This window comes from Sciurus carolinensis, chromosome 9 (genome assembly GCF_902686445.1).
Source record: "Sciurus carolinensis chromosome 9, mSciCar1.2, whole genome shotgun sequence".
Taxonomy (NCBI): Eukaryota; Metazoa; Chordata; class Mammalia; order Rodentia; family Sciuridae; genus Sciurus; species Sciurus carolinensis.
Window position 1 is genome coordinate 55512082 of NC_062221.1, and position 22509 is coordinate 55534590.

General features: G+C 41.6%; 1 protein-coding gene across 1 annotated transcript in view; it reads right to left on the reverse strand.

The window, feature by feature from the left end:
• Positions 1–6066: 6066 nt before the first annotated feature.
• LOC124993621 (peroxisomal bifunctional enzyme-like) overlaps positions 6067–22509 on the reverse strand; it is a 46732-nt gene continuing 30289 nt past the window's right edge. The window contains 2 exon segments of the mRNA XM_047565472.1: positions 6067–7487; positions 8097–8438. Of these exon segments, the coding sequence (XP_047421428.1) occupies positions 6226–7487; positions 8097–8438 (1604 nt within the window). The 3' untranslated portion in view covers positions 6067–6225.

Genomic DNA, 22509 nt, shown 5'->3' on the forward strand with positions numbered 1-22509 from the left:
ATTCCTGGTATACGACCTTGTGAGATGCAACCCAGTGAGGACAACAGTGTACATTAGTCTCATCATGACCTGCGTTGAGGGGGAGTAGGTAACTGTTGGAGGAGTGGGCTGTCTGGAAATAAAAGCTAGGAAGTAATATTAAGAAATAAATACAAAAGAAGAGAATTATATATATAATTATATTTATATATATATAAATATATATATATATATATTTATAGCAGGGGCATTGACGGGTGGAAAAGACTCGATGGGTCTGATTCTAACAAAGAGAAAAGACTGCAAATGCTTTATTTATAGTGAAACACATCAAAGGGATTCAATAAGGAACTTTTTCAGGAAACAGTAGAAGAGTAGGGAAACAGGTTGTTTGAGGCTCGGCAGGTTACACCCATCTCCAGGCAGCTGCGTTTGAACATAAGGCTTGTGAGCTAAAGCAGAGCCAGAATGATCTGCTTTCTTGAACCAGGGAATTTCAACCAGGAGTTTCCAGAAAAGCAGCCACCCTGCCTTATAATGGCTCAAATAAATCCATAGTTCATATATGGCTTCCAACACATTAGCACACAAAATATTAATCAAAAACTGGTTTCTTATTTTTAGATGAAAATAAGTGGCAATAGCAATTCCAATATTTTCTGCCTATACTTCTATGGATCATCTCTTACACTTCTTTGGGTTGGGACCTCATTTTAGAGATCTCTGATCTAGTGAGCAGGTTTGCGCCCCCACATTTGGTATGTCCCCTTCGGTCCTTGCTGAGAGGTACTGCTTTTCTAATTGCTCTTCTTTTCCATTGTCACATTGTTGACCACCTCTCTGATACTGCACTTTCACTATGAGTGCTTTTCTCTCTCATTATGTAGTAGGCAATTTGAGGTTCAAGTGTGCCTGTGAGACTATTTCCTACTAAACGTTAATGCAGAGTTTTACTCTCAGGTTCATAGTGGACAGCTCCACAAACTGCTTGCAACAATTATATGCAGAATATGATATTAAAACGTGCAGTTCAACATCAAGTTGAAAAACAAATTGGCAAAAAAATAAAGAAAGGAAGAAATTATTTTATAAGACTAGATTCTCAAAATTGCCAGTGCATCAGAATTATCTATGGCACCAAGAAATAAAAACCCAAAAAACAAAAATACTACTCAAACTCACCTGCATTAGTTCAGATTCTAGTTAACTGAGTAATGGAAGTCCTCTAGTAATATTGACCCACCCATGATAGGAGCTGGGTCTCTCTTGCATAACTGACTGTGGGAGGTGATTTGGAGTGGCCATTGTGCTCTCTGAGGTCCTTGGTGACCCATTCTTCTTGTTGCTGCCCATTCTACGGTATGGACTTTGTCTTCACATTCAGTACAATGGGTAGAACTCCAACCATCACCTTTGTGTTCCAGGCATCAAGCTGTAAAAAGGGACAGAAAAAGAAGAAGAATGCGCATCATTTGTTGTTGTTGTTGTTGTTAAGGGAGCTTCCTGCAGCTGTCATAGGAGACCCCCAGATAGATTCCAAGAGGCTCTCCAACCCTCACTCTAATAGGTTATCTTAAATTGGGTAAAAGACAACAAATAATTACTGCAATTGAGAAGCCTTAAGAATTCTTGGGAGAAGAAAGAAAAGCCCTGATCATCTCTCTCACATTCTTTCTTAGGGTGCTGGGACTGGGGGGAAGCTATTAAAAAGAACAAACAAGATACAAGTACTTCCCAAATATTTGGTCCCATTGGAAACCCAATTCAAATGGAGATCTTCTCACCCCATTGTCAATGAACTTTTGTTTAGAAAGATATTTACAGCAATCAACAGAAGAGTTTTGGTCATGGAGGCTCCACACAGAGAGTCCTGGACGACAGTGGGCATTCCACAACGCTGTGTGATGTCGTTCACATTTTTCTATCTGAATGACAACGCATTGGTATACTGTATGAATGGTGTCCCCTGGAGTGGTGTGATACTGATGTCCTGCCTAGATGCTGTGCAACTTGCTGTTAAACTCAAAATATGCATAAACTGACAAGATAGGCAAATGGCAACAACAGTCCCAAGAATAGTCTGTTCTCTTTTTGTCAAAAACTCTAGATATTGTCCAGAGAGCTTGACTTTGATTAATATCATTGATGGCTTCCAAAAAGATTCAGAAAATCTAGTGAGCCTGCAACATTTCTGATTTCTAGCTGTCTATTTTAAAGACGATTGTAAGACCCTACAAATTTCAGGTTTATATCCTAAAAATTATAGGATTCATTTTATCCTTTCACATACACCTGTTCCTACTGGAAATGAATGAGTACTAGTAACTGCAGTGGCAAATTGACTTTATTGACTTGAGATGTATCATTAGTCTTATCTTTAAAGCTGGAGTCATACAACTAAAGTTTAAGGGTGTTTCCAATATATAGTTCTCTGCAGAATCAGTTACCATTAAAACATATTTTACAAATGTGATTCAGAAGAGTTTTTTGTCCTTAAAGATGGGTAGTTTAAAAATTATTAACAACAAAATCAGCTTTTTAAGCAAGTGCCCTTTCAACTACCAGACAGGATATCCTGAAATTTTTCATCATATTAATACAGTTATAGGTAAGATCAAACAAATTAAAAGCAGTTTTGCTTCCTTCGCTTATAAAGTAAGAATACATGCCAGGTGCAGTGGCACAAGTCTGTAATCCCAGTGGCTAGGGAGACTGAAGCAGGAGGATCTCTAGTTCAAAGTCAGCCTCAGCAAAAGTGAGGCACTAAGCAACTCAGTGAGACCCTGTCTCTAAATCAAATACAAAATAGGGCTGGAGATGTGGTCAGTGGTCGAGTGCCCCTGAATTCAATCCCCAGAACCCTCACCTCTCTCCACCTCCCCTTCAAAAAGAATACATGAGCTCATCCTTGTTCTTCCCATTGTTGATATGAAGTATTGGTCCTTAACGTTTTTGGGGTCATAGGCCCTTTGGAGATATGAAATAAAATATGGGACCTCTTCCGAGTAGTACAACCAGACACCCATCCACAAACTTCATCATAAAATGTTATTGACTCATAAAATCTCTTCGTAGTCCTCTAGTTTCAAAACCTCAAACTAGAAGCTAGTGCAGGGAGGAAGTAAGTTTTAAGAACTCAAAACAAAATTCATTCAGGGTTGTAGAAGAAAAGTTAACGTGCCTGTCTTCTGCTCTCCTTCTTGGTAGAGGTCACCAGGCTTTTCATGGTTTTGCACTTCCAGACGCTCAGTCACAGTGCACTTACGAGGCAGTATAGAAGCAGCGCAGCCCCACGGGTCAGCCGGGTCCCTCAGATGAGAGCTGTGCCCAGGCCAGCACCAGTAGCTCAGCCACCAGCATCTGCAGTTGGTTCACCTGCATCCAGGCAGCCAGGTCTGATGACCCAGATGGCAACCACTGCAGTTAGTGAGACAGTGGGCTCTGCTCTCAGGCGCACTGGGTATGTCATCACTGGGACTTCAGTGGAAGAAGTAATGCTAGGACCTCAAAGCCTGAAATTACCAGGAGCCGCAAGAAACCCAGTCATCACAGCAGCAATAGCTTGGTGGCCCTTGCTTTTACAGTTCACCCAGAACTAGGGTGATGTTAAGCTCTTTGAGGGTTTCAGCGAGGTGCTAAAACAGTGCAGAATTCCAAATGGAATCATCTAATCGAGAAGTTCAAATTGCCAGGTGTGATGGTGCAGGCCTGTAATCCCAGCGATTTGGGAGGCTGAGACAGGGGGATCCAAGTTCAAGACTAGCCTCAGCAATTTAGTGAGACCCCATTTCAAAAATAAATAATAAAAAGGGCTGGGATGTGACTCAGTGGTTAAGCTTCCCTGGGTTGAATCCCTGGTACCAAAAAACAGTTCAAATTGAACAAGTGGAAAATTGGCTCTGAAACCAAGTTTACTTTAGCATGAAAATGTACTTGATAGTGAAAGTATGTAAAACTATGAGTTAAACCTCTCTTAATAGCTTCATGTTTCCCAATGGCAATGGAAGGATGTTCTGAGTTCACTGAGTTGATATAGAATTTGAGACTGGGCGAATGTTTGTGTAACCCCCTTAAACCAGCTGTTCTGATGTTACTCTTAGTGAGTTAAAAGAAAGAAAGAAAGGTTAATGTGATTCTTTTTCTACATTACTTTGAAAACAAATCACCTTGGAGACAAAGTTACTATTTTTAAGAACTTTTCCCAGATGAGTTTTATTTCAAAAAGTGAACTATATAAAATCTAGTAGTATATGACTCAAAAATTCTCAATTAAACCATAATGAATGAAAAACTGTTGGGGGGTTTGTGGGGTTGTTGTGTGTTATGGTTTTTTTTTTTTTTGGTTTATTTGTTGTTGTTGTTTTTACGATGTAAAATTCATACTTAGTTCATTCAAGATTACTCTATCAGGACTTTTTTGTTTGAGCCAAGAGTCTTGGTAAATTACCTAGGCTGCTCCTGGGAAAGTGATTCTCCAACCTCAGCCTCCTCTGTAGTGGGCAATACAGGCTCATTCCACCTCAGGACATTTGATCATTTTATTCAGGTTTGCAGGTGAAACTGTGGTGAAAACACTTCATTTATACCACACTGAAGGATACGTTTCCCACCATTTATTTATTAATAACTTTATTGAGATATAATTCACATACCCAATAATTCATCCCTATAAATTACACAACTCAACAATTTTTTAGTTTACTCAGTTAACTAACACCACAATACAATCACTTTAGAACATTTTCATAAAACCCAGAGGAAATTCTGTACCCACTAGCAGTCTCACTCACCATTTTTTACTAACCAAAAATTCCAGTCCTGGAAAACCTCTAATCTACTTTCAGTCTCTGCTTACCCTGAACATTCCCTTAAATGTCTATATAATGTAGGGTCTTTTGTGACTGGTTTCTTTCACTTAGCCTCGTGTATTCAAGGTTCCTCATGCGGTAGCAGGTATCTGGACTCCATTTCTTTTTATAAGTAGTAGTTGACTGTATGGACATACCACATTTGTTTATGTAGACATCAGTTAGTGGACTTTTGAGCTGTTTCCAATATTTGGGTAATTGTGATTTCAGTATTTGGGTACAAGTTTTTGTGTTGAATAGTGCCTTAACTTTGAAACAACACAAGTCAAAAAGTCAAAAAGAGAGGGATATTAACAGCAATAACAAAACTATGCATGATTTACTTTGCCATAATTTTAGATTTTTCAAGATCCAGCCATTTCCACATGTATATTCATAGAGCCTGGTTTTGACAGGGAAACTGGCATCGTTACATTGCCAAAGAATTAAGAAATCCTTGAAGGGTAGATGTTCACTAAGATCCCTTCTTCAGCTAAGTTAACAACAACAACAACTTAGTACTTTTATTACTTCTCATTGAATAGAAAAGACCATAAAGACCAGGTTGCAGATGTTCTGTGTCCTGGGGAATACACAACACACATCGCTGAGTCTCCTGTGAGCAGCAAGCACAGGAGACTGAGCCTTAAACAGAAGTGAGCTCATGAGTATGATTTCCCAAGCTGCCCTGAAGTCCCCTATTTGGGTCTCAAGTGCTTGGTGCCCTCCCCAATTTCCAACTCTATTGGGCCTGTTTCTGGCTACTAATCTCCTTGTTCTTAAGCAGTGTTCCATGCCCCCATAGAGACCCTCACTGCTGACTCTACCCTGCCAACCATCTCCACCTCTGAGGTTGGAACTGACTTTAGCACAGGCTTCTATGCTGGTTTAATGCCCTCTGGGCTCTAGGTCTGTCATGTGTTCTCAAATGGGGCAAGACACTCAGGAGGTGCTTAAACGACTGTGTAAGCATCTATGACCCCTAGAATTTGCCATCAATAATATATATGTGAGGTTAAAAAGACAAAAGAAGTTTATGACTTAGCTGCATTTATAATTTATTAAATGTTGACATGATTCTCTAACAATCAAAGCACTTGGGAACCTCAACATTTTCCTAAGGCTCTCTCATCAACTGTTGTGGTATTATATTCACACAACTTCAATCACTGAATTTCTCTGAAAGGAACACATTCAGAGGCATAGAAAGCACATTCCTAAAGATTTCCTTCATTAGAATGAACAAGCAAAAGACCCAAAGACAAGGTTTAACTAACCGATTATTTCCTTTACTTCACATTTCAGAGTAATCTTACTCTGGATTCTTGGAATTAACTTTATTGAAATTCAGTGAGTTTTCCCCCATGCCAGCATGTGAGGCACAGCCTGGGAGGCTGAATCACAATTTACTGCTGGGGGGCCCTGCCAACCTTTGCCATTCTTTCAGAGGAGGGTTTCCCTGGGAAGCCAGCTTTTTCAGATAGTCGCTGGGCTCCAGTTGGGGAATATCAGGATTCTGCCTGTAGTACTTGTGCAACTTCTCCAGAACTGTGGGCAGCCCAACTGTGGAAGCATAGAACATGGGCCCACCCCTGTGCCTTGGCCAGCCATACCCATGCAAGTAGATGACGTCGATGTGCTCTGGGCCAGCGGCCATCCCTTCTCCCAAGATACGGAACGCTTCATTGATAAGCGCATACAAGCAGCGCTCACAGATCTCATCCTGGCTAATGACACGGGGTTCAATATGATGGGTTTCTCTGTACTCTGACAAAAATTTGGAAAGCCAGGGATCAGGCTTGTGAATCCTTCCCAATGGCTTGTCATAGTGATACCAACCCTTTCCTGTCTTTCGCCCATACCGTCCTGATTCACAGAGCATATCAGGAATGGGGCAGTATCTTCTGTTACCCCGCTTTCGGGCAGGAGTGCCAGGAGGCAATGCAGGTCCAGTAAGACCTTGCCCCTGGCGAACTTTCCAGCCCACATCCAACCCAGCAAGGTCAGATACTTGAAAGGGTCCCATTTTAAAACCAAACTTCTCCAGCACCTGATCTATCTCCTCTGGCTTGCTACCTTCTTCTAACAAGAAATACGTCTGGTTATAATAAGGAGCCAGATTTCGATTCCCAACAAAGTCATGGCAGTTGCCTACGACTACACCAATCTTCCTAATCCTTTTGGATAGGTTCATAACAGTGGCAATGGTGGTGGGGGAAGAGTGTCGGCTAGGAATAACTTCTAACAACTTCATAACATGAGCTGGTGTGAAGAAGTGCATGCCAATGACCAAGTGAGGTCGATCAGTGGAAGAAGCAATCTCATCCACATCCAGGGCTGAAGTATTGGTGCACAAAAAGGCTTCAGGCTTGCACACGGCTGACAGTTCAGCAAAGACCTGCTTCTTCAGCTTCATATCCTCAAATACTGCTTCAACCACTAAATCTACGCTAGCAAGCTCCTTCATAGATGAACTGAACTTGAGTTTTGGTCCTGACCAAGGCTGGCCACTCTGCTGCATTTTGGATGCTTCCTTTTCTAAGCTAGAAGCTATGATCTTCTTTGCTGCTTCGAGCTGTTTTTGGTCTGATTCAACAGCAATCACAGGGATGTTGGCCCTTGCAAAAGAAATGGCAATTCCTCGGCCCATTGTTCCCAAGCCTGCAGAGAGAGTGAAGGAGAAAATGAATGATTCAATGGGTGGGGAATTAGAAACTAACTTGCTGGACAAAGGTTCCTATGGCAATGTGGCATTTAAAAAGACTGATTCCAGGACACAAATGGATGTCAGAGCATTCTAATGGGCACAAGGGAGCAGCAGAAGACTGCATCACAAAGTGATGGTGGTTTTGAGCTAGAAGTGAATGCATCCAGGGACCAGAAAGACAAGGGAACTGATTCCAAATGTTTAGCTGCAAGAGTGAAAGGCTATGCTTGAAATGTTCTCCAAATATCACTGACTTCAGAAATCCAGGAGTGAGAGATTCATACAGGGAAGGGTTAGAGATGAGTAAAAAGGGCCCACAGTCTGCAGGCAGACAGCCAAGGTCAGGTCCTTACTCCACTCGAGTTTAGCTCACTGTTGAAAAGGTTAGCATCTCAGGGCCTCACGCAAGAAGTGAAGGCAGTTCAAGGACTTGGGTGAGAATTCCTGGAGCTCACAGGAGTAGTGGGTCCAGCACAGAACCTGGTACCTGGTGTCCTGAAGTAGATGTTAGCTCTTGATATGCACACATTTGGAGAAGCCCATGAACTGCCCCAAGTGCTTACCAAAGATACCGACTGAGGAGATGGGTCTTGCTGATGCTGTTTTCCATGAGGCCCCAGAGGGAGTCGACCACTTAATTGCTTTCTTTTCAGCAAAGAAAGCATATTGCAGGGCTCTGGCCTACCCTGATCCCCACAGGTACTGAAACAGCTCCTCTTCCTCCTTGATGCCCACTTCATAGGGATACTTCACGGAGGCCTGGACTGCACGGACACAAGCCTCCTGAGCAAGGCACCCAGGGTGCTGTTTCTGCATCTTTGCAAAGGCTTCCCTGAAAATGGTGTCCATGTTGGGCAAGCTTGGGACTGGCTTGTTCAAGATTCTGCGGGATTCTAGAGGTCGATCTGAAAGGAAGAATGATCAAAGATTTGGAATTGTTACTTAAAGGAAATTGATTGTATAATAGCAGCAGCAGCAACAGCAGCAGCAGCAGCAACAACAACAACACCTGGTTCAAATTCAAAGTACAAAACTACATACTATCCATTAAGATATTTAATGGACCCACCAATACCATATTTATGACATTTTTGTAACTTATCGTAAGATAGAATTTAAGAGATTCAAAGGATTTTAAGTTACCAAATGCATGCATAAAAGTTATATTTTCTTTTAACTCCTTTTCTTTTTAGTTATAGAAAACAATTCAGGATTATTTTTTGAGATCTGAAATAATCTAAACTCCATTCTAAACAATATGAAAATTTTCAATTGCCCATGACAGTGTAATATTGTTGCAAGGGTAGGCATACATTTCAATGGAAGAGAATTGAGAGTTCATTATAAGTCTTTCCAGATTGGCTAGTTGATTTTCAACACATGGAAAATAATTCAATGGGGAAAAGGAGAGTCTTTTCAACAAATATTTCTGGAAGAACTGAATACCCAATTGTGAAATCAATTAATTAATTAATTAGTTAATCATAGATCCTCACCTAGCACAATCTATAAAAATTATCAAAATGAATCATAAATTCATTGAAGAATGAAAACTGAGCCAAGGTTGGTGTTGCACACCTGTAATCCCAGCAACTTTGAGGGCTGTTTTAGTCAGTTTTTTCACTGCTGTGACTAAATGATCTGGCCAGCAAAATTATAGAGGAGGAAAAATTTATTTGAGGGCTCATGGTTTCAGGTCCATAGAATGTCGACACTATTTCTCAGGGTTCCAGGTGAGGCAGGATATCATGGTGGAAGAATGTGGCAGAGGGAACCAGTTTATATATTTATCAGGAAGCAGAGACAGACTCCACTCTCCAGGTACAAAATATACACCCTATAGCCACTCCCACCTGCCTCCAATTACCACTCAGTTAATACCATTAGAGATCAACTCACTGATTACCTTAATACTCTCAAAACCCAATAATTTCTCCTCTGAACCTTCTTTCATTCTCCTCACATGAGCTTTTGGGGGATACCTCATATACAAACCATAACATTTTGCTCCTGACCCCCAAAAGCTCACACTCATCTGATAATGCAAAATGCATTTAGTCCATTTGCAAGAGTCCCCAGAGTCTCAACAGTTCCAAGATTGCTCAAAGTTCAAGTCCAAAGTCTTCTCTGAGACTCAAGGCAATCTCACATTGTGAGCTCCTGTAAAATTTAAAGCAATTTACAAGTATCTAATATATAATGGAACAGAGTGAACATTTCCATTCTCAAAATTAGGGCCATAGAAAGAACGGATAAGACCAAAGCAAGACCAGAATCCATTGGGCAGACAAGTCCTGTAGTTCTGTGTCCAGCATCTGGAGCACATGGCATGATGATCTCTCCAAAGGGCTTGTGTAGCTCTGACCCTGTGGGCTTGTTAGTTGCAGCCCACAAGGCCTTTTTGTTGGCTTGTCTCTGCTGGTTTCCCGTAGTTTTTCCTAGGACGGTGTCCCACATTACTGGTATTTCTTAATCTCAGGGGTCTCCACAGCAGCTTTGACTTTCTCCTCACATCTCCACACCTTACCTTCTCAGGGTGCACCTGCAGGGACTTCAACCCTGCTGCACTTTGCCTGACCTCCCAGGCCTTCCTTTGAAATCTTGGTGGAAGCCTCCATGACCCCTAACTCCAGCATCCTGCATTCCTGCAGAACCAGTACCACATGGTTGACACCAAGGTCTGTCGCCATCTCCAGCAGTAGCCAAGCCTCCACGGTCCCATGCTGCAACATCCTTTGAGTGTCTGCGTGGCTGAGTAGGTTGAAAAAACTTCCTGAGTCCCCTTGTGCAAGAAGGGTGCCCCACTGGTCTCTTCTCAAGAGAATTTTCACCTTTACTCCCTTGAGCTTGAGAAGGGTGTGGTCTTGACAGCTCCTGAGATGCCCTCAAGCCATCTTTCTTAATGTATCTCTGCAAAGTTGCAGTAATGTCTTTAACAACTGCAACTTCCTTAGCCCTAGCTTTACTCCTGCCTTTCAAGTCCACATTTTTCAAATCTTCATGCTCTTCTTTCTGCTCCTGATTATCACAATAAATTTGGCTAAAAACCCCCAGCAATATGCATGTCACTGCATGAAATTTTCTGCTGTCTAGAAATTTCCTCCACCAGATTAAGAAGTCCATTGCTTTTAAAATCAGCCTCACAGGAAATCTCAGAACACAGAAAAAATGCAGACAACTTCTCAGCCAGAACATAACACACAGATGGCCTGTACTCCAATTTTCAACAGAATTCTCCTTTTCTGAATCCTCTTGAACCTGGTCTCACTGCTCACAGTCCTATTGACATTCTGGTCTTCTGAGTTACCACAAGAAGTGGCCATTAATCTCTGCTTAAAACAGTGTAAAGCATTTCCAGCTTACACTGTTACACATCTCAAAATTCCTCCCACCAATTCCACAAAGCTCAAAAAGTTTGGAACCACATGGTCAGGTTAGTCATAGCAATGACCCCACTCCTGGTACCAATTTCTGTTTTAGTCAGTTTTCTCGCTGCTATGACTAAAAGGATCAGAACAACTGTACAGGAGGAAAGGTTTATTTGAGGGCTCCCACTTTCAGAAGTCTTAGTCCATAGAAGGCCAGCTCCATTCCTCAGGGCTTGAGGTGAGGCAGGATATCATGGTGGGAGAGGGTGGAAAAGGGAAGCAGCTCACATCATGATGATCAGCAAGCAGAGAGAGAGACTCCTCTCTCCAGGTACAAAATATACACCCTATAGCCATGCCCCCAATTAACCACTTCCTCCAGCCACCCCCACCTGCCTCCAATTACCACTCAGTTAATCCCATTAGGGATCAATTCACTGATTAGGTTAATACTCTCAAAACCCAATCATTTCTCCTCTGAACCTTCTTTCATTGTCTCACATGAACTTTTGGGAGATATCTCATATCCAAACCATAACAGAGACTGAGGCAGGAGGATTATAAGTTCAAAGCTAGCCTTAGCAAGGCCCTAAGCTTAGTGAGACCCTGTTTAAATAAAACATAAAAAAAGGATAAGGATGTGGCTCAGTGGTTAAGTACCCTTGAATTCAACTCTTGGTATTAAAAACAACAACAACAAAAAAAAAAAAAAAAAAAAAGAAAGAAACAAACAGTAAGAATTTCTAGAAGAAAACAGGAACATTTTTATGTTCTTAGGTTAAACAATGTCTTTTTTTTATATAATACCAAAAGCATAATCCATAGGAAAAAAATTTAAAAATTGAACAAATTAAAATGAAAGATTTTTGTACTACAAAGGACATTATTAATAAAATTACATGAAGATTCAAAGCATAGGAGAAAACATTAGAGTGGTGGGCAGAATAGTGTCATCTTCCAAATGCCCACATCCCAAACCTATGAGCAGATCAACTAATCTGGCAAATGGATTTATGCTGGGAGCCATCTATGAACCACATGCGTGAATTGAGTGATGTTCAAGCCATAGACAGGGAAGTCACTGTCTTGGGAATTCCCAAGTGTAAATTCCCTGGTGAACAACCGCCCACTTCATGCTGGCACCCTGATCTGCTCACTGCTCAAGTTTAAGTACAGCTTCCAGGAGATAGGTGTAGCATGCCAAACACCAATCAACCTGTTCACTGCAAGACCCCAGTCATACCAAGAACCAAGCACTGAAACTCCTCCCACTGAAACCTTATCCCTGCATTTAATGTACTCCCCTTAAATAAAGAATCAGGGCCTTTTTCAATTGTTCAGTTCCAGTTCCTATCAGGATTAGAAGACCCATCAGGCACTCCCCTTTTAAAATTCAATCTTTGTCTTTGTCTTTTATCTTTTACTGATTATTTCAGACTTTCTATTTTCCCAGGTGGCTCACTCCTCCTGAGCAAGAACTTGCTCTGTCGGGATGCTGGCCACCCTGTCATGGATTTATAGGTGGAATTAAGATTAAAGATTTTGAGATGGGAGATTACCCTCTATTATTTGGGTGACCCAATATAATCATCTGGGAGAAATTCAATAACCAAGAAGGGTCAGAGATGCATCATGTGATAATCTGGACCTACTGCCAACATTGTAGCTTTTATATGGGAGAAGGATTCTAGTTCCTCTATATCTTTACCAACACATGGTATTGCTGTCATTTTTATTACACTCAGTCTGGTGACTCTGTAACAGCTATCTTTAGCACATATTTCATATAAAGCTATAATCCAGATTTGGCTTCTAGCCATTGACTGTGGCTGTCATCATCTCAGGGATAACTGGGGGAGGACCTGCTTCAAGTTTCACTCAAAAGATTGTTAGTTGGGTTCAGTTCCTTTTGTGCTTTTGGACCAAGAGCCTCGGTTCCTCCCTAAGGGCTGATGCCACCCTCAGTTCTTTGCCACATGGCTTCTCCACAGGGCAGCTCACATCTTGTCACTGCCTTCTGTCAGTGTGAGCAAGTGAAGGAGCAAGAGATGGTGGACAAGATTGAAGCCAGAGCCTGTTGGTTACCCACACTCAGAAATGACATCCCATTATTCGAGGTAGTCTGCCACATTCTTAGTGGTTTTAACTTGCATTTCTCTTATGACTGGTGATGTTGAGTCTTTATCACATGCTTATTAGCCACTGGCATATCATACCCTCATGGTATGTATGTGCTGAAGTTTTCCCACCATTTGCATAAAAGAGTAAATATGAGACAAATTGTAGGTACCAAAAGTCCAGTTATACAGACACTATTTTCTACAAGTGCTGCTGTTTCAAAAATAAACCATTGTATGAAAAATGTATGTCTTAGTTATGTACACAGGAATCATACCAAACCTACAAGGCAGTTCCTTGTAATCAAGGCAGGCCTTGAATCTGGCTCTAGTGAGTAAAGGTGCGTCCCAGGGGAGGGAGCCTGGTCTGGACGTCATCATGGGCACACGGGCATCTGTGATCTCATCTCCTTGCTGGAGGCTACAGGCAAAGGCCTTTCCTAACACCTGGTTACTTGCAGAGTTGAGAAGAACGATTTTCTAAATGAATGATGTCCCACAGGGTAAGAGCAGCATTCAGGAGAGGAGCGAAGACCATGAGGTCCCTGCTCACTCCGCTCCTTTGGAGAAACGTGAACTGTACCCAAGAGGCCCACAGATTACTTGCTCAACTGTCCAGTGAGTCAGCCCAGCCCGCAATGTGGGGGAGGCCAGCTCAGCAGAGGAGGACGGGACGGCCTACAGTCCACAGCTGACTCCATTCACTGGTGGCCTAGAAGGAAGGCGAGAGTGGACAGTGGGGAAAGCAGGAGGGAGAGGACAGCGTGTGGAGGAGCAAGTGGCTGAGCTGTCCGCATGTGACCCGAACCTACTGCTGGCGTAACCCACGCCATGGGACAGGGCAGAGGGATCTGGACGTCCCAGAGCTGGAGCTCTGTCCTTGCCACACCGCTGCTGCTCCCACCGTGCCTGGGGCCGCCTCTCCACAGCACATCCCATCCTATTCCTCTCCAGAGTTACGTTCAGATGCCTGGGGCCACCACAGGCCCAGGTAAGAATCCTGAAGGGTGGGTTCTGAGCAGGACATTTTTTAAAACAGTTTTTAACAGTGTTTTGAGCTATACCTCCAGGAGGGCAGGGGGTTGTGTCAGCCAGTGTCTCTGGAACAGCTGCAGTGTCTGGTAAGTTTGTGTGAGACCAGAAATTGGAAAGAATAGAAGAAAAGAAAATGAGCAAATCAACCAGAAAAGCAAAGCCTGCTTCATGGAATGCAGCAATTATTTCTGAGCAGCATGATCCTGTTATCGCGGGAATCCTCAGAACCGCTCAGACTGTCTGGGCGTCCTGGGAGCGCTCCCTGGCACCTGTCCAGAACAGCCTAGAGCCAAGCCAAGCACAGTCACTGGACACAACCAGCCAGCTTTTCCCTGCCTCCTCTCCTGTCCCTCTCCTGCTGTGGTTACAGTTGAAGGATGCTGTTTTCTTCCACTGTTGGGTTATTAGCACAGAACATATGCAGAACATCCCTTTTCCATCTACAGGGACAGTTGTTTGGAAAGTATTTCTTCTACACTTGGTAGTTTTAAAGTCACTCAGACCAGTGTTGGATGGAATGCCTTTTCTTTAGCCACTCTGTGTTCTTTAACTTTGTTCTCTTGGTACTGTGATGAGAACTATCAATTTTGACTTAGGCTAAGTTGTTAAATAAAGTCATAACACAGCTGAAAATGAGAAATTATGATGTCACTCAGCAGTACCTACAGAATAAGAGAGCCAAGTGTGACCAGGACAGCAGTAGATGCCCAGAGAATGGGGCAGGGAGGAATCCAGTCATGATTCAAGTGCACTCATGACTGAGCTCTTTCGTTGGCCCATTCACATAAATTTTGACTTCATTCTATTTGGGATTATAAAGATAAGATGATGTATATTCAAATTTTGATAAAACATAGTGTAATGTGCTTCTGAGGGAAGGAAAGCAGCCGATTATTTCTTCTTCACCTTCTGCTAACCTGAGGGGAACAGATTCTCTCTAAGCTAAAGAGCAAGTCAGCATGCAGTTCACAGAATTCCCTTCCTCAACACACAGGACCATCTGTCTCCTCCCTACCTATGATAAGCATAGCCTCTGGCACCCTTGAGGCTCTGCAAAGGATGAACCAACTGTACAGTCACAGGCTTCAGGGAGGTCAACCACAGTAAGTGTAGCAGGTCAAGAGGAGGCGCAACGTGGGCATGTGCTCAGGCCTCCAACATGAGACAGGGTCACTCTGTATTTTGCAACTTGTTTATATAAATGTTCACAGAGAGTACAAAAAATAACAAAGAGCAAAAGGTAAAATGAGGGGGAAGGCCAAGGAAACCAGTAAGGTTTTTTTAAAAGCCACAAATCCAAATGAACTGATACACCAAGTTCTTTGGGCAGAATTTGAGTTGTTCAAATGGCAAACAGCCCAGTAGAGCCACAGCCATATGGACACAGAGAGAGCCCCAACTTGAGGCTCCCAGGTGGACGTGCCTGGGCCCATCCCTGCTGGAAAGGTGGGCACAGAGCCACAGAGTGTTGGTCTTTGCTGTCACTTGCAGCTTCATGCCAGAAATACACGTATGGGGACTTGGGGTTCAGTTCAGGAGCAAGGAAGCTGCTGGCCACATGCAAGTGCAAAGAGATGGCCTTTCACAGGACCCTCCCCTCCCTAGGTGAGCCAAAGCAAGCAGGTCTGGCCAAGGAATCCTGCATTCCTCCACTAAATCTATTGTACTGCAGTAGTCTAGGGGGCCTCACATAACAAGAAAATTGAGCTGTGTGAAGCTAATTAGCTAAAATGGCCAACTCTCCAGAATATGTTGAGTTTGTAGAGAAATCTGCAGCAACTTCCCAAGACACATTAGTAGATATGTAACCTTCTGTAGTCCTTTCTCACCCATAAGTGGTTCCAAAAGTATTGACTGGAATTTTGACCACTGGGAATCCCCTTCCCTACCTTCTTTCCTATAAGATGTGGAAATTAAATAAGTCTTCCTAATCTTTTTCTTTTGGTTTATTTTTATTTGATTATTTATTTATTTATTGACTCAACATTTGAGCTGTGGTAGGGGAATAGATTGAATTAATTTAAAACATTCACATCAATTATTTAAATTGTGATATCATTCACATACCACAAAAGTCACATGGCATTTGAAACACACTTTTCATAGCTGAGTTACTGATATCTTTAAGACATAGGCAGTGCTTGCATGCATGTAGAAAAAATGCATGTCTCCATTCTTACCCTCCCTACCTCAATGCTTCTCAAAGGGTGGTCCCCAGAAGGTAGCATTATCCTCACCTAGGCACTTGATAAGAGATGTACATTTTTGGTTCTTACCCTAAAACTACTGGATCAGAAAGTAATGGGTGGATCCCTCCAATCAATGTTTTAAGCGAACCAAGAGATTCTGATACACAGTAAAATTAGAAAACGATTTTTCCACATGACGACAATTGCACTCACTTTATTGAAGAATAGATTAACACATGCATATATTTATTTATAATAAATTCATATGTATTTAGTATTAACTAATGCATTAGTATTTTGTGGATCCTCCCCATCAGGTTTATAGCAATATTATTTTGTCAAATAACCACATTCTTATAGCTATCTTTAAAAACAAACAAAGAAAAATTCAACAACAACAAAAAAAAAAAAAAAAAAAGAGGAGGCAAGGAAGCATTGAGAGAATGTGTGCAAATACAAAGGAAAGGAAAAAAATCACTAAGCTCAGCTAAACATTTTGTGAAATAACAAATAACAAGTGTAGATAAGATTCTGAGTCGGTCCTTTGTTGATCAGCCCCATTTCTCTACCTTCTAGCTTTAGCATTTATTTATGACAAAGCAGCACCACGATATCACAGTGTTAAACCCTGGTATGCATTAAAAATTAAAAGTAAACAACATCCTAGTATCCCAAGGAATTTTAATTACTAAACTCCCAAAGAGACCCAGTACAGCCACCTTCAGCTGTAGTTAAGAACCAAACACTCACCATTGTGCCCACCCAAAGAATGGGGTCTTAATTAGAATAAGATATATCTTATGCTTGTATAATTTTATCAAAATGGATTCTACTGTCATGTATAACTAAAAAAGAGCCAATAAAATAAAATTAAAAATAAAAGAACCAGGGGCGATCCAAGATGGCGGCCTGGAGGGAGACTGCACCCCTAGTCACGCCAGAACCCAGGAGTTGGGAAGGGGAGTTATTGGGAGACTCGGACTGAGGTGGAGCCACGGGTGGGTCTGCCCACTGGGTGGAGCTCGGCCCGGGTGGCAGGCCCAGATAGAGGTGGCTTATCGGAGCCGGGCAGGGCAGCTGGAGTCATCCACAGGCAGCCCTGCGCACTCCGGCGGTGGGCCCCGCCCACACAGCCAGCTTCTCCAGGTTCTCGGAACGGAACTGACCCACTAGTGAGAGCCTTTCTGACCAGAACAAGCTCCGAGTCCCAGAGCCACTGCAGCGCAACGTACTCCGGCACGCAAGCAGCTTCAGGGACCAGGATAGGGCAGCCAGAGACCTCCCCAAGTAGCCTGGACCCCTGCAGTGGGAGGTGCCTTTCAAGTCTAGCTTCTCGGACCAGACCACCCAGTGAGAGGTTTTCTACATAGAACCGGCCACGGGTCCCCGAGCCAACGGAGAGCTTCGATCCGCGAGCAGCCTCTGGGATCAGGGCAGGGCAGCCAGAGAACTCTTCGGGCAGCTCTGCCCACTCCGGTCGCAGGCTCTCTTCACAGGGCGATCCAAGATGGCGGCCTAGAGGGTGACTGCACCCCCAGTCGCTCCAGAACCCAGGAGTTAAGAAGGGGAGGCATTGGGAGACTCAGACTGAAATAGAGCCACAGGTGAGTCTGCCCACTGGGTAAAGCTCGGCCCGGGTGGCAGGCCCAGATAGAGGTGGCTTATCGGAGCCAGGCAGGGCAGCTAGAGTCTTCCCAAGGTAGCCTTCCACACTCCGGCAGTGGGCTCCTCCCACACGGCCAGCTGCACGGTGCAGGCCCACAGTGAGAGCATTTCCACACAGAGCCAGTTCCAAACCGTGGAACCAGTAGGGGGCTAGGGGCAGTTTTCTTCGGATGCGCTGCTTTATCGGATTCCTCCAAGACATCAGGCTACTGAAGGCTGGGAGGTGATACACTGGAAATCTACCGGGACACTATAAGCCAATAGCGGAAAACTGCAGTATCTCAGGGTCCCACTGACAGCTGACCAATATGAGAAAACAAGGGAAGAAAATGTCCCAAGCAAACCTAGATACTACATCAATAAAACCCAATGACAGCACAGCAGAAGAAATGTCAGAAAGGGAGTTCAGAATGTACGTAATTAAAACGATCAGGGAAGCTAATGAGGAGATGAAAGAGCAAATGCAGGCATTGAAGGAGGAGATGAAAGAGCAAATGCAGGCATTAAATGATCGCACCAATCAACAGTTAAAAGACCAAATACGGGAAGCAAGAGATCATTTCAATAAAGAGTTAGAGATACTGAAAAAAAAACAAACTGAAATACTTGAAATGAAGGAAACAATAAACCAAGTTAAAAACTCCATAGAAAGCATAACCAATAGGATAGAACACCTGGAAGACAGAACCTCACACATTGAAGACAAATTATTTAACCTTGAAAGCAAAGTTGGCCAAACAGAAAAGATGGTAAGAAATCATGAACAGAACCTACAAGAATTATGGGATATCATGAAAAGGCCAAATTTAAGAATTATTGGGATTGAGGAAGGCTTAGAGAAACAAACCAAAGGAATGAACAATCTATTCAATGAAATAATAACAGAAAATTTCCCAAATCTGAAGAATGAAATGCAAAACCAAGTACAAGAGGCTTATAGAACTCCAAACATACAAAATTACAACAGACCCACACCAAGGCACATTATTATGAAAATACCTAACATACAAAATAAAGACAGAATTTTAAAGGCCGCGAGAGAAAAGAACCAAATTACATACAGGGGGAAACCAATAAGAATATCAGCAGATTTTTCAATCCAGACCCTAAAAGCTAGAAGGGCCTGGAACAACATATACCAAGCCCTGAAAGAAAATGGATGTCAACCAAGAATCTTATACCCAGCAAAACTTACCTTCAAATTTGACGATGAAATAAGATCCTTCCATGATAAACAAAAGCTAAAGGAATTTACAAAAAGAAAGCCAGCATTACAGAACATTCTCAGCAAAATATTCCATGAGGAAGAGATGAAAAACAACGATGCAAATCAGCAACAGGAGGCGCTAGCCTAAAGGAATAGCCAAATAAAGGAGAAACCAAATCATGTCAAAAACAAATATGAGTCAATTGACTGGGAATACAAATCATATCACAATAATAACCCTGAATGTTAATGGCCTGAATTCATCAATCAAAAGACACAGACTGGCAGATTGGATTAAAAAGAAAAATCCAACAATATGCTGCCTGCAAGAGACTCATCTCATAGAAAGAGACACCCATAGACTAAAGGTGAAAGGATGGGGAAAAACATACCATGCACACGGACACAGCAAAAAAGCTGGAGTATCCATCCTCATCTCAGATAATGTGGACTTCAAACCAAAACTAGTCAGAAGGGATAAAGAAGGACATTACATGCTGCTTAAGGGAAGCATAAATCAGCAAGACTTAACAATCACAAATATCTATGCCCCGAACATTGGCTCATCCACGTACGTCAAACAAATCCTTCTTAATTCCAGAAATCAAATAGACCACAACACAATAATACTAGGCGATTTAACACACCTCTCTCACCACTGGATAGATCGTCCAAACAAAAACTGAATAAAGAAACTATAGATCTCAACAACACAATCAACAATTTAGACTTAACGGACATATATAGAATATACCATCCAACAAAGAACAAATACACTTTCTTCTCAGCAGCACATGGATCCTTCTCTAAAATAGACCATATTTTATGCCACAAAGCTACTGTAAGCAAATACAAGAAGATAGAGATACTACCTTGTACTCTATCAGATCATAATGGATTGAAATTAGAAATAAATGACAGAATAAAAAACAGAAACTTCTCCAATACCTGGAGATTAAATAATACACTATTATATGATGAATGGATAACAGAAGACATCAGGAGGGAAATAAAAAAATTCTTAGAAGTAAATGAGAACAAAGACACACCATATCAAAATCTCTGGGACACTATGAAAGCAGTACTTAGAGGAAGATTTATTTCATGGGGTGCATTCAAAAAAAGAAGTAGAAATCAACAAATAAATGACTTAACACTACAGCTCAAAGCGCTAGAAAAAGAAGAGCAGACCAATACCAAAAGTAGCAGAAGACAGGAAATAGTTAAAATCAGAGCCGAAATCAACGAAATCGAAACAAAAGAAACAATTGGAAAAATTAACAAAATAAATAGTTGGTTCTTTGAAAAAATAAACAAAATTGATAAACCCTTAGCCACACTAACAAAGAGAAAGAGGGAGAAAACTCAAATTACTAAAATTCGGAATGAACAAGGAAACATCACAACAGACATGAGTGAAATACAAAACATAATTAGAAGCTATTTCGAAAATCTATACTCCAACAAAACAGAAAACCTCGAAGACATCAACAAATTTCTAGAGACATATGAATTACCTAAACTGAACGAGGAGGACATACACAACTTAAATAAACCAATTTCAAGCAATAAAATAGAAGAGGTCATCAAAAGCCTACCAACAAAGAAAAGTCCAGGACCAGATGGGTTCTCAGCCAAGTTCTACAAAACCTTTAAAGAAGAGCTCATTCCAATACTCCTCAAACTATTCCATGAAATAGAAGAGGAGGGAACCCTACCAAACTCGTTCTATGAAGCCAATATCACCCTGATACCTAAACCAGACAGAGACACATCGAGAAAAGAAAATTTCAGACCAATATCCTTAATGAACATCGACGCAAAAATTCTCAACAAAATTTTAGCAAATCGCATACAAATATATATTAAAAAGATAGTGCACCACGATCAAGTGGGTTTTATCCCAGGGATGCAAGGTTGGTTCAACATTCGGAAATCAATAAATGTCATTCACCATATCAACAGACTTAAAGTTAAGAATCACATGATTATTTCAATAGATGCAGAAAAAGCATTCGATAAAATACAGCATCCCTTCATGCTCAAAACACTAGAAAAAATTGGGGTAGTGGGAACATTCCTTAACATTATAAAGGCAATCTACGCTAAGCCCATGGCTAATATCATTCTAAATGGTGAAAAACTGAAAGCGTTCCCCCTAAAAACTGGAACAAGGCAGGGATGCCCTCTTTCACCGCTTCTATTCAACATCGTCCTTGAGACTCTAGCCAGAGCAATCAGACAAACCAAAGAAATTAAAGGGAAACGAATAGGAAAAGAAGAACTCAAACTATCCCTGTTCGCTGATGACATGATTATATATTTAGAGGAACCTGGAAATTCCACCAGAAAACTTTTAGAACTCATAAGTGAATTCAGTAAAGTAGCAGGTTACAAGATCAATGCTCATAAATCCAATGCATTTTTATACATAAGTGATGAATCTTCAGAAAGAGAAATTAGGAAAACTACCCCATTCACAATAGCATCGAAAAAAATAAAATACTTGGGAATCAATCTCACAAAAGAGGTGAAAGACCTCTACAATGAGAACTACAGAACACTAAAGAAAGAAATTCAAGAAAATCTTAGAAGATGGAAAGATCTCCCATGTTCCTGGATAGGCAGAATTAATATCGTCAAAATGGCTATACTACCTAAAGTGCTATACAGATTCAATGCAATTCCAATTAAAATCCCAATGATGTACCTTGCAGAAATAGAGCAAGCAATTATGAAATTCATCTGGAAGAATAAAAAACCTAGAATAGTTAAAGCAATCCTCAGTAGCAAGAGCGAAGCAGGGGGTATTGCAATACCAGATCTTCAACTCTACTACAAAGCAATAGTAACAAAAACGGCATGGTATTGGTACCAAAATAGACAGGTAGATCAATGGTACAGAATAGAGGACATGGACACAAACCCAAATAAATACAATTTTCTCATACTAGACAAAGGTTCCAAAAATATGCAATGGAGGAAAGATAGCCTCTTCAACAAATGGTGCTGGGAAAACTGGAAAACCATATGCAATAGAATGAAATTAAACCCCTATCTCTCACCCTACACAAAACTCAACTCAAAATGGATCAAGGACCTCGGAATCAGACCAGAGACCCTGCATCTTATAGAAGAAAAAGTAGGTCCAAATCTTCAACTTGTTGGCTTAGGATCAGACTTCCTTAACAGGACTCCCATAGCACAAGAAATAAAAGCAAGAATCAACAACTGGGATAGATTTAAACTAAAAAGCTTTCTCTCAGCAAAGGAAACTATCAGAAATGTGAAGAGAGAGCCTACGGAGTGGGAGAATATCTTTGCCAACCATACCTCAGATAGAGTGCTAATTTCCAGATAAAGAACTCAAAAAACTCTATACCAAGAATACAAAT